The sequence below is a fragment of the Cupressus sempervirens genome, chromosome 3 (assembly GCF_028749045.1).
Source record: "Cupressus sempervirens isolate cs-2001-9-10 chromosome 3, ASM2874904v1, whole genome shotgun sequence".
Classification (NCBI taxonomy): domain Eukaryota; kingdom Viridiplantae; phylum Streptophyta; class Pinopsida; order Cupressales; family Cupressaceae; genus Cupressus; species Cupressus sempervirens.
The window spans coordinates 121892613-121905909 of NC_143120.1; the positions used below are offsets into that span (position 1 = coordinate 121892613).

Genomic DNA, 13297 nt, shown 5'->3' on the forward strand with positions numbered 1-13297 from the left:
TTCTCTGCATGATACTGGATTTTGATCTGTATATTGAGTTTGTATTGCTTTGAGAATATTCCTTTTTTTGATATAAAAATATTCATGCTGTTTAGGTGAAGGTAGCTGGCAGAAGCACTCCGTGGAAGGTTGCCCCAGGAGATGCAGAAAGGTTGTCAGGATTTGAAGTTGGTGATTGGGTCAGACTTAAGCCAACTCTCGGGATTAGGCCAAGCTATGATTGGCATGGAATAGGTAAAGACAGTTTCGCAGTGGTCCACAGTCTATCTGATACAGGTTACCTAGAGCTTGCAGGGTGTTTTAGAAAGGGGAGATGGATGACTCATTACACTGAGGTTGAAAAAGTTCCTAGCCTTAAAATTGGTCAGCATGTTCGTTTTAGGTCAGGCCTAACTGAGCCTAGATGGGGATGGAGAGGTGCTTCTGCCATTTCTCATGGTGTAATAATTGGTGTGCATGCTGATGGGGAAGTGTGGGTAGCATTTTCAGGCCTTTCTGTGCCTTGGCGAGGTGATCCAGCTGATCTGGAGAAGGAAGAGATGTATGAGGTAGGTGATTGGGTAAAAGTAAGATTAGACTTGGTAGAACCTAAAAATGGATGGAGGTCAGTAAGGCCAGGGAGTATTGGCATAGTGCAAGGGATCTCATATGAAAATGGAGAGATTGGGGAAAGAACCATTCTTATTGGGTTCTGTGGCGAGCAGGAAAGATGGCTTGCTTTACCTCATGAACTTGAAAGAGTTGGTGCATTTTCAGCTGGCCAGCAGCTACGTGTTAAATCCTCAGTAAAACAGCCAAGGTTTGGTTGGTCAGGCCATGGCCATCACAGCATAGGGACTATTACTGCCATTGATGCTGATGGAAGGTTGCGTGTGCATACGATTTCTTGCACTCAGAAAGCTTGGATGCTTGATCCTGCAGAAGTGGAGGTAATAGAAGAACAGCCTATCTGCATTGGAGATTGGGTGAGAGTGAAGTCATCAGTACCTACCCCTACTCATCAATGGGGTGAGGTTACACACAAAAGTATAGGGGTGGTTCACAAGATAGATGATGATGGGGATTTACGGGTTGCTTTTTGTTTTCTAGATAGGTTATGGGTTTGCAAGCCTTCAGAAATGGAGAGAGTCCGACCTTTCAAAATTGAAGACCAGGTGAGAGTGCAACGCAATGTTGGTAGTCCGAGGTGGGGTTGGGGCATGGAAACCTATGCAAGTAGAGGACATATTGTTGGCGTTGATGCAGATGGGAAGTTAAGGATAAAATTTGCCTGGAGAGAAGGCAGGCTTTGGGTTGGAGATCCTGCAGATGTTGAACTTGATTCAGATGGTTCATGATACCAGGGACTCTCAGTTCTGCTTTTGTATCTAGTTTCATAAGTAGACGATGGATTTTTGTCTGGTAGGCATGTGATCCTTACACTTCTTCTATATTTTCTGTAGTCTTTAGTAGGGAAGGTGGAATCACATTCCTACCAGGTCCATTGTCTACTCAAGAAACCTGGATGCTGAGCTGTGTATAATACTGAATTGTATTTAATGGGGTGTGCCATACTAGAGAAAAATTTCACGTTTATTTTCTTGTGCATTATTCTGCTATTGTAGGTGTTTGTGTGTTTAATGGCTGATTGCCAATTAACTTGTAATCTTGAATATTACAGACATTTGCCATCCTTAATGGCATACTATTTTTTAGCAATTATTTTCTACCATTCTTAAGGTTAGCTGCTCACACGTTGTTCGAGGAGTATGCATAGATGTGTAATTTTGTTCCATTTATATTTCTTATAAATTTAGTAATTCATTTTTCTATTTGTTTTTTCACCAAGGGTTACAGGTGAGAATTTTAGTCTATGCTAGTTTCAGGAGTTTTGCTTGACCACTGACAATCTTGTAACAATGTCTCTTTGGGAGATGCAAGTTAATTGCTGTTGATGCTTTGGCTACAGACAATTTTCAGTACCATTACTATCAAGATTCACAAAATTAGAGTCCTGTTTTGTTGTTGACCGGAGCCCCCTTTGCCAATGTGTAGGAATGCATAAAAATTATTAACAATAACACAAGTTTGGAGGTGCCTCTCATCTATGTGCACATGGTCCCTTGGCATTGAAAAATGAACCTTTCTGTTACGTTATTTTTATTGAGACTTATGTTCACCTAATAGGAGATAGGAACTGAATAAAAAATTGCAACGTGAATAATAATGTTTTACAGTTTTTGTAATTTGCGAAAATACAATTCAAGGATAGATTTAGTTGATTGTTTCACCCCATATATCAATTCCTTTTTCTGTATAACAGTATAGTTTGATTTGAACATTTTACGGACTATTTCTTGTCATCTCCTATTTGTCACTTTCTAATCTCACCTCAGAAGTTTTGTAGCATTTTAATTTTAAGCTAATGTCCACAAGAAAACCTGGTATTCCTGGTAAAGGAAGCGCAATGATGGCGGACTGAAGTGTTTCATGGAAGCACTAACTAAATGAAAAAATTATTTTGAGCATCATCATGAAGCTAACTCTGACATAATTGTTTTGTAGAAAACCTCACCAAATTTCAAGGGTGCAAGCTCTTGGCCTAAACAGTTCAGAGATCTGGAACTACGCAGGATAGATTTCCCTTTGGACTGATTTTTCATTTATTTTATTTTGCTTTTTAAATTTGGTTTTAGAGAGAATAAGAAGGTGGTTTCTGTAATGGGATAAATATAATTCCTCTATTTGAAAGATCTACCGACATATCCACATGCAAGCACATAAAATTTTAGCCAATGGTTAACTTGGGTGTTAAGAGACCAAGCTGTTATATGGCTTGCATTCCTCGTAAGTTTTGTACGTGCATTTTCTTCTTCTTTAGACGCTCCAAAGTCGAACAATATAAGATCCCCAAGAATTGACGGGGCATTGCCAAAGCATCAAAGATTGAGGAGAAAGATGACAGACGACAGACAGAGTGTAGCTTCTTTTTACATGAATTGAACGATTATACAATAGTTGTTTATAATATGAAAATGCTGTATAGTTATTGTATATCCAGTTGAAGTTTTATTGGTTTATAGTCTAGTACTGGAGATTTATGAGTGTATGATCAAGATTGATAAAGATGTGAAACTCGGTTCCTTATGAATTTCAGGATGTAACCTGAATTTATTAAGGTGACACTACATTCCCAGATCCAAGTTGATTTTAGATATGAACCTTCCCTATCATTGAGCCGTCTCCATATGGTATATAACTTTTTTATTTGAGACTATATCGTTGTTTCCACTGCTTATCTTCGAGTGTCTGTAGGTTTTAAGTCATTGTATTTGTTCACACTATTTTCCCACTTTCCCTGCAAGTCAATCATCAGGAAAAAGTAGCACGGGTACTGTTCTCTGTTTGCAATGTAGGGTGAGAAAGAAGTCTAGTTGCCCCTATAAAGAGCTTTAAGCTATACTGCCACAAATTTTGTTTGATAATGATATAGAGTTCATGACTTGCCGGAACTTTTGCAGTTTTGCCCAATATTACACTCCAGGAGGCTTCTCTTCACCCCTTACCGTGAGAAGAATGGAATTTCTCATCACATCAAAGCACCGTTCACCTCTGGCGTTTTCAGAATATACAGAAGGTTTTTTAGTACATCTACAAGGCAAAGCCATGCGCTCTTAATTCGGTTGAGTCTGGTGGATATTTCTAATTCTCAATTTTACTAGTCTGCACGCAGATTTCGATAAATCACAGAATGTGCAATTAAAATTCTTGAAAATCTTAGCTGGTAAATTGTTGTGCTATATAAAGCGCCGGACAATTTACGAGAGCTATAACTACAAAATATATGGAGAGGATGCACTTGGAGATGTCTACATGCTAGGATGGACTTTGAGATGTCAAACATGCATAACTGGTAGACAAGATATTATTTGACAATTTTCTGGGTAGATTGTATAGGATTTTTTTCATCAACATTTGGATCACATTCCATGATGATGTTATTTGACAATTTTCTGGGTAGATTGTATAGGAATTTTTTCATCAACAGTTGGACCGCATTCCATGACTCGTCATCAGGATGATTAAGAGAGTATAAAGAGATCAGAAAAATAAATAAGAATTGCAGATCCAACATTATCTATAAAATGAAGGGGATGGGAGGTGACCCGAGAACCGAGGATGGAAAAAACAATAATTAGAAACCAAGAGAGTTGGGAGTTAAAAATATTAAAATAAGATAAATGAGTTGGTAAACATGATATCGAGTAATTATCTTGTAGCTTTTCGAAAAACAGCAACTAACGCTTGAGATTACTGGGACTACCAGAACTTGGAATGAACTTAATTTGATAATCTCTGCCCCTGTAATTGAAAATAAGTGTGAGCCTTATAAGTGGGAACATTTTATGTTTCCACACGTATTACGATTACAAAAATAATATTACGATTATACTGTTGAGAGGGAAGCAGTGGGAAAGCTACATTCACTGAAGGCATATGATACTGAATGAACAAACGATTTTAATGACGTACACATGACTATAATGAAACAGTAGAGCACTGAATGAGGCAACATGGAATATTCATGAAAATAAAGGCGAGGGAGTAGAAAGACGCGGTAATCTATGTCCAGAATCATGTGTCGATTACATACATGTTTGCACGCTTGATGTGAAGTTTTAGTCTGTTATTTAATCACACGCGATTCCAATAAAAAGGTGGGAAATGAGTAATAGATGAGAGCCAAGAATCATGAGTCGATTCCATATAGATAGATAGATAGATAGATAAAATTTTAATGTCCACGAGGCTAAAAATAGCCTATGGGACAGCAAGACAACTCAAACAGATTTAAGTAACAATGTTCGTTGCTTGTGTAGGATGATGATGAGTCCACCCAATTGCACAATGTACTCTTCGTTGAATAGGTTATGCCAAGAATTGTCACATATAGTGTCCGCAAATTTATCTCTACTACTCTTGTAGGCTTCACATTCTAAAATAAAGTGCTGTTCAGTTTCCACTTTTCCAGAATTGCAGAATCTGCAAATTCTCTCTTCCCAAGCCTCCTTTGGCCTCTTCCAACGTCCGGTCTAACAACGAAGTTGGTGAGAGTTGGTTCTCAGCTGAACATTAAGAATTTTAGCCCTCCAAGAAATGTTGGCTCCTATGTATGCTTTTTGGAGTTGATCACAAGAAGGGTTGAACTCATTTATATAATATAATTTCTTCCTTCCGATCTCGCTTCCCCAATTTCTCTTGTAGAATTTCTCCATGACAAAGACCTTTATTTCTTTATTATTTGTGGGGCACATATTGAATTGAATATTCCATTTACTCATCCATTTGATGTTTTGTTGCATTCATGTCCTTTTTCGCTGACATAGTGTGTCATTAAAGACCACTTTAGGCCATCTATCCTCTTCCATTTTTTCGATTCTTTTTAGATAACTTAGAAGGCGAACCATAGCAAGTGCCTCAATAGGAGCAACCTCCATTTCAGTTAGCATGATATCATATGGAATAGTGCTTTTGATTTTAAACTTGCTTGTGATCAAGCGCTTTTGGATTCCTTCGATTTGTTTCCATTGTGCTATAGTAGTGTTGCTGGTCCGTAATTCACACCCGTAAAGAATAACTGGCAGCACAAGAAGATCGAACAAGGTTTGAATAGTTTTCCAATCCCACAACTCTGCTTCACGACACCTATTTTGAAGAGCATAAAAAGCCTTCCACCCACTTAATATCCTTTTATACCTGCAGCTAGACCAGCTTAGTTTTTTGATGAAATCGATGCCAAGGTATTTATACTCCGCAACTTCTTCAAGAACACTTCCATTGTAATAAAATTCATGTTGGTGTTGTTTTTTATTATTAGAGAAAATCATAGCCTTAGTCTTGCTGATATTGACTTGCATCCCCACCATTCCGCAAAAGCGCTCAAGGGAAGATAGATGATCTTGCAAACCATAGGAAGATTTGGCAATTAAAATGAGATCGTTCGCATATAGGAGCAGCGTTATAACAAATTCACTTAGCTGAATGCCTTCACCCTTTTGCATGTTTAACCACTCTTTCAGTTTGTCAATATATAAACCAAACAAAGTAGGAGATAAAGGGCAGCCCTGTTTGACCCCGATATCGCTCCTAAAACATTTTGAAATGCCATCTGAAGTTTTGATTTTAACTTTCACCTCTTCGTACATCCTATGAACAACAGCTCTGAGATGCATAGGAATTCCCAATTCTTCCATCTTAAACCAAAGCTTGTCTCTCGGGACGGTGTCAAAAGCCTTTTTAAAGTCGACAAAGCAACAAAATACCTCTTCCTTTTTCTCCCATTCTTTATCAATAATGTGTCTCAGAGTGACACAGTGATCCACTATCGAGTGGTTTGGCCTAAAACCAGCTTGCCCTTTAGCACATTTATGGTTTTCTTCTGCCCATTTGCTGATCCTAATTTCTATCATGCTGCCAAAGAGTTTAGCAAAGAGGGGATTGATCATTATAGTCCTATAGTTGGAAGGATTGTTAACATCACCACTCTTAAAAAGTGGTATTGCAAGGCTGATTATCCAATCTTTCGGAAACCCTTTTTGACAAATTTTGTTGAAAATTTCAGTGACGTGCGGTGCAAGAGTTTTCATACCCCACTTCAGATATTTTGCTTGGAGCGCAACAAGGTCTTTTGCTTTACCTCCACCTAACTTCTTAATCCCTGCCTCTATCTCTTGCACAGTGAAAAGATTTGTATCATCATTGACCAAAGGTGGCTGTCCCACTCCACCCTCTTGTTCATAAAGTTTCTTAGCATATTCAAACCATTGGGTGGCAGTAATATTATTATTTTCAGTTTGTTTTTTCCTTGGTTGGAGTTCTTTCCAAAAATGTTTGGGGTTATTTCTGCCCAAGAAAATTAGCTCCTCTCTCCTTGTGAACATAAAATCAGTTTTTTTCTTTTTTAGGATCTGTTTGTAGGCCTTAATGTCAAGGTTAGTTTTATTTGACCCCCTTAGGTTTCTCCTAGCCCTCTTGCATTCCTTATCAAACCAAACATTGGCTGGAAAACAATTAGTTTCAGATTTTCTATTTTTTGCTCTCTTGCATTTTGAAAGAGCCTCATGAATCAGATTTGATAAATCATAACTGTTAACACCATGTTTATACATAGGGTGTCCCATACAAAGTTCCTCAAGAGTAGTTCTGAAAGTGTTACTGTTTTCTGAAGTTAACAAAATTTTGCCCTGAGAAGGGGGGTATTGAAGGCCTTGGGTTTTTGCTCCAATCCACCTATCCTTTGCCCAATACAAATTTACGTACAGCGGTCCATGATCTGATTTAAGATCCCAAATGTGTTCTCCAATTTCAACTTATTCAATATTTTCATACAAATTCTGCGAACAAATTACATAATCTACCACACTTGCCCCATTGTATGTGTTGCAAGTGAAAGTGCTTGACTTAGCCCATCTAGCGAAACCATTACAAATTATGAGATCAAATGTGCCACATAGAGTGATCAATTCTTCCCCAAAATGATTGCAGCCTTTAGCATCTTCGGATATTCTTTCTCATTGATGATTTCTTTCTTCTGTGAGCCAAATAGGGTTATCATTTACTTTGGAGCTGAAAATACTTGCTTGCCAATTTGCTGTCCTAGCATTGAAATCTCCAACAAGAAGAACATCCCCATGCTGCGAAAAAATAGCAACATCTTTCTTTAACGTAGCATAGGGGTCATTGTGATCTAAGCCACACTTTTTATAAGTTTTAGATACTTGTGGAGCGAAGTAACAGGTTGCAATCCTGATAAGAGTGTTATTTTCCACAATTTTGAGCCATATAAATTGTTTATTAGAATTAGTCTTTTCCAACTGAATGGCACGACCTTCCCTTTCTTTTACTAGAACCATTATACCTCCATGACCTTTACCATTTCCCACTACCTCATTCCACACTGCCATCTTCCAGTAGCCTTCAAACAATGGGGTCTTACATCCCTCATGCTCATGTGTCTTTATGAGACAGATAATGTCTTTGCCTTCCGCAAAAGGTCCTAACCCAGGCCCACGTCTCCATGGATAACCTCTACAATTCCAACAAACTAAACTTAAAGACGCCTGGGTTAAGTTTGATTGCTATTTGTTTTGATGTGAAAGACTCGAAGTTGAGTTATTATCGCTAAGCGTGATTGCCGATCTTGTTGTATCGCTGTATGCTAATGTGTTTGTTGTCACACCTTTGTTGCCTTCTTGCTGCCCTTCACTGGAGCGGTAGCCAAAATGAGCAATAATTACTTTTCCCTTGAACATCCAAGCTCTTTTGCTTTCATTTCTAGCTGTTCTGATTGTTTCCATTTCCATTCTTCTTTCTACTTGCTGTCTCATGGTTAAATCCTCCTCTATAACGAAGCGAGAACCCTTCAAGAGCTGTTTTTTGTTAAGTAGATTTTGTTTGTCGCTAATGCTGGGCATGACTACCTTGATTGGCCTATTTCTCTCAGCTTGTGGTTTGCCAACCCTCCAAGCTTGACAGATTTGTCCTTGCCACAACAACACATTTTGTAGGAAATCCCTTGTTAAGTCGAGGGTGTGTTTACCTTCCCCATAATCTTTTATTCTTTTGATAATTATATTGGATGCCCTACGCTGCCTTTCCTTGACCTCTCCGTCTTGTGTGTTCACACGAATCTTTGCCTCTTCTCTTGCCATATAAAGGTGTTTGCTGTTTTTGTCCCAAGTTTTGGTGACTTCTGAAAAACTTCTCCTCTCCTCTTCAACCCCTACCTTTCCCAACGAATTAGTGTGAAGAATCAGTCTCTCCTTATAATGAGATGACTCGATATTTGTTGTGACCTTGTTTGTTTCCAATGTAGCATTCAGGTTTTTCCATTCATCCTTCATGTTCTGCCATTCAAGCTTCCCTGCTAAAAGTGTTTCTTGCAGCGTTGAGATTTGAGCTTTTAAAATGTTGTTATTATCTGCAAGAGTTTTATTTGCTGCAATTAACACCTGCATATTACGATAACTTTCTTGTTCCTTAGCCTCTAGGAGTTCCAACCTCCTCTTGGCCCTCAATAGTTCTTGCATATAAGATCTGGGCACCAAGCGAGAGGTGTGGAGGTAGGGCTGTAAGTGACAGAATCAACAAAGTTGCTGCTACCACGCAAATGACTGTCACCATCTAAGTGTGGAGGGGGGTACATTTTGACAACAATCTTTTTGTTTTTTTTTTGGTTTATGCAATCTCTGCCTGTGCTTCTGCTTTTCATGTGACCCTTTCAAGTGAGCAAGTCTACGTTTTAAAATGCTCTTGAACTGTTTAACGTTGACCCAAATATATTTTCCTGTCTTGCCCAGTGATGCCATTTTGACTTGACCTAAATGGTTAGTTTCAAAGTGCACTAGAATTTCTTGACCATTTTTTACCAATGATATGGTTTGTTTTTCCAATGCTTGCATATCCACCGTTTGTTTTCCCATTGTTTGTGTATACAATTTGTTTTTCCATTGATCAAAGGAAAGAAGCACGAAACAAAACTAACAAGAGCAAATATATAAAACAAAAAAGTCGGAAAGTGCATCTTGAAACCCCTAGCTTAAAAGCCTACCCCTATCTTGCTGTGGGCTGGGCCCAGTTGTCGTTTTTCCCTTGGAAATGAGCCTGTCTGGAATCTGAGTCTGTTTGGTATTGTGTTTGTTGCCTAGTCCCACTGTGATGCTCCGGTGTGATGTCCTGGTCCCACTGTGCCGTTATCTACTTAGTGCCCTGTCTTTTCTGCCCTTATTTTTTTCAAAAAACACTCCAGAAAACCAATTCTCCAAACTGAAATTCTGCAAACCCCTTGTCGTAAATTCTCGTCACAACAAAACAACGCGGTTGCAGGCAGAGTTGTCGTAAATTCTGCAAACTCCAGTCAAGTAGTGAAGAGGGAAAAGTTGTGGTGCGCGAATGTAGGCCGTTAGATGACGTTAACAGACAAACGGATAGGGGTTTGCACGTTGGTCCCAAAAGAAAAGCTGGAATACATTGTTCTCTCTGAAATGAAATGAAAGATGCCATTGCCATCAGATTTTACCCAACTGTTTATCTGATAACCGATCAAAAACATTTCTTCGCTTTTTCCTTCTAGCTCTGCCCCTCAAAAACATATAATCTGCATGCTTGATGTGAAGATTTAGTGGAAATATTCTGTTATTTAATCACACACAATTCCAATAAAAAGGTGGGAAATGATTAATAGATGAGAGCCAATAGGCCAACACTCTTAAGTTGCTCACAGGCTTTATAGGAACCGATCAAGAACTTCATCTTTTCAGAAAAAGCAAAAGAACTTGCAACAAAATGACAACTATAAGTGTTTTTCGGCCTTATCATTGACTAAAATGACTGCTAGGGTAGGTTTGAACGGGCCACATACAGAGAACAAGGCTTGATGATAAATAGTAAATCTTAATGCACACGTTAAAACTGAAATTCTGAACTTCTCATGTATGAATAAAAAGTGATTGCAAGCATTGTCTTGAGCTAGGGTAGCTCAAAAGATTTGTTTATTATATTGATGTGTTTGTGTAATTTTTCCTGCAATGTTGAGCATTATAGGTTGCAATTTTCTAATTCTTTTATATTTTGCCATTGAAGCTAAAAAATTAGAAGTGCTTTGCAATAAGCTTAAATAGTCTAGAGTGCTTATTGCATATGTATAAAATATCTCACTACAAATTATCTGAAATAATCAAACATCTCTCTTTTTAGGACGTTGAATAATTAGTAGTTACTTTTACCCATTTTTATCACCATGCACAAAATGGATAGGTTGACCAAGTCATATTTCTTAGGGTGGTGAAGATAAATATTTTTTGATGCCATGCAATAAGAGGGATATGTAAAATATTGACCATGTTGACCATTTATATCCCTAAGTTTTGAACCCTTAATCTACATGCCTTTGTTGCAATTAAAACCTTATTATAGCTTGTATTGTGGATCCTGCTTTGACTTTCAAGGGAAGAAATCACACTTTTTTTGTTCCACCAAATCCTTCAAGATCTATAATAGGCGCATGCCCGCATTTTGAAGTTGCTTGATGTCTAAGCAATGCGGGCAAGTGCCTTGCTGCTATGTAGCATGTGGGACCTATTTTCTTGTGGGCTGCAGACAAGGTAGAATGTTGACAGGATGAGTTAGCATATGAAAAGCTTTTAATTGGTTGGAATACTGACATAGTTCAGCGGGTGATCCATATTTCATCCACCATCAGATCAAAGATCATCAACAGTAGGTGCTTCCCTGCCTAATGAAGTTGCAAGATGTTTAGGCAAAGCGAGCAAACGTCTTGCCGCCATGTGGGCTTCATGATGTCACTCCTGTGAGAGCCGCAAAAGGAGACTAGTCAAAATCACGTGGACATGTCAGGACAGTGAAAATATCGCGTTGTTTCATTGGCCGAGGTGCTGATTATGTAAAAAAGTGGGCCAGTTTATGTTTCATTGTCAGATGGAGGAGGATCTACGGTGATCACATTTTCACATTTTGAAGTTGCAAGGGCTTTAGACGATGTGGGTAAGTGAGAGTGTGCTGCGTGGCCATGTAGGGTTGTCTTTTTCAGAGGGTGACAAGTTTGCTGAGGTGGAATATGTGCTAGGTACTGCATGATGATCCACCAAGGTTTTATGTGTACGCGAAGGTGGATGTTGTGTCATGTGCGTCTAGAGATAATAATGGCATGCAGAGAAATAATGAGGGTCATTTGTGATTGTCGGTCACTTAGGGATCGACGCTTACCTACTTTGCGGGAATGATTGAAACTTGAGCAATGCAGGGAAGTGTGTGATGGACACATGTCCAAGTGGCCCACATTTGTAAGGAGCTAGTTGTCACGATTAAAAGGGTGCCGCAGTGATAGTAAATATGTTTCCGGTCATGGTTTTTGGTGGATGTAAAAGCTATAAAGAAAAAGGTGGTGAGCCCGACCTATCATGTTGTGACACGTTGATGTGTCTTAACAATTAGTTGAAGTTTGAGCTCGAGGTGGCAAAATTTTAACACAAAAATGACACAAAAATGTTAATACAAAAATTGACATCGATTGAAGAGATGAGTTGATGATCCAAATGACCTAGTTTTAATGGATATCTAATTTACAATTATGGAGATGATGGAGATCAGATCAGATTGTTTCCGTGTGATAATCACCAAGAAGATGTGATTCATTCTCGAAGGCAGTTGCAGTAAGCAAATAAGCCATTAAGACAATCTTGTAACAAGAAACACCTAGCCTTACCCATGATGGGGAGAGTGTAGAAAATAAATGTGAATGTAAGTTCTTAAAAATATCTATACTCTTCTAGTAAATTTTTGACATGTGCCCATCCCATCTGAAGCTTGTTGCAATCTTGGTCTATTTAAGGATTCCCAAGATGTGGAGAAAGGGCTGGCAATTTTGAAGTCTTATGCAAAATAGTATTGTCGAGATCTCCTAGGAGTCCATACTTTTCCTTTGCATATCACTTTTCTTTTACAGTCAATTTGGATGAGTGTTGTTCAATGACCTTTGAAGTTTGAATGAAGGAACAATCTTAGAACCCCTATTGTGTCTACTTGTTGCTCAAGCTTTCGATTTATGAATTTATTGAGATTTACTCTTTAAATCCTTGGGTTTCGTCTCAGTTTTAAACTGCAAGTGAGATTTGATTGTTCATGTAGGTTGCTAGTTGAGATACCCTACTCTTTTTTCAAGTTGTGACATTAAGAATGTTAGCATTCCCTTCAACTCCTTGTCTGAAGTACATCCTTCTTGTGAAATATTTATATGTGAATGATTCTTTGCAATATTGAGTTCTTGTTAGTTGCCCGGAAGCATCTCATCGAGTCAAGCCAACAATATCGTCATCCCACCATCTAGTGTATCGCCCCATTTTACCTTTTTATTTTCAAGCAATCCTTCTAACCCTTTCCCCTTGAAGTTTATTTTCTCGCTTGAAGAAGTAAATTAGTGAAACATCAAGAGGAGCCAACCTATAACCCGAAGATTGACTCCTAACTTAGGTACTTCCCACTACCTAGGAGTGTTTCCATTTTACTCAAAGTTGACTAAGTTAGAATCTAGACATAGGACAACTTTTAGAGATAACAATTCTGGGATGCCCATTGGGATGACATTTCAATTGTACAAGTCTGTTGGAAGCCAATATAATCTTTATTCATGGAGAAGTTGGGTGCTTTTCTCGGTGCAATTAATCTTTGGAGGTGATTAACTAACATCATGGCAATTCTATGCATTTGTCGAGTTCAACAGACCAAATGCTGGTATGACTCT

At 38.5% G+C, this 13297-nt stretch overlaps 1 protein-coding gene across 1 annotated transcript in view; it reads left to right on the forward strand.

Moving 5' to 3' along the window:
- Nucleotides 1-1698, forward strand: part of KEG (protein kinase KEG) — an 88851-nt gene extending 87153 nt beyond the window's left edge. Inside the window, exon 17 of the mRNA XM_089818630.1 lies at nt 96-1698. Within this exon, the coding sequence (XP_089674756.1) occupies nt 96-1337 (1242 nt within the window). The 3' untranslated portion in view covers nt 1338-1698. The remainder of the gene's footprint in view (nt 1-95) is intronic.
- Nucleotides 1699-13297: the final 11599 nt, after the last annotated feature.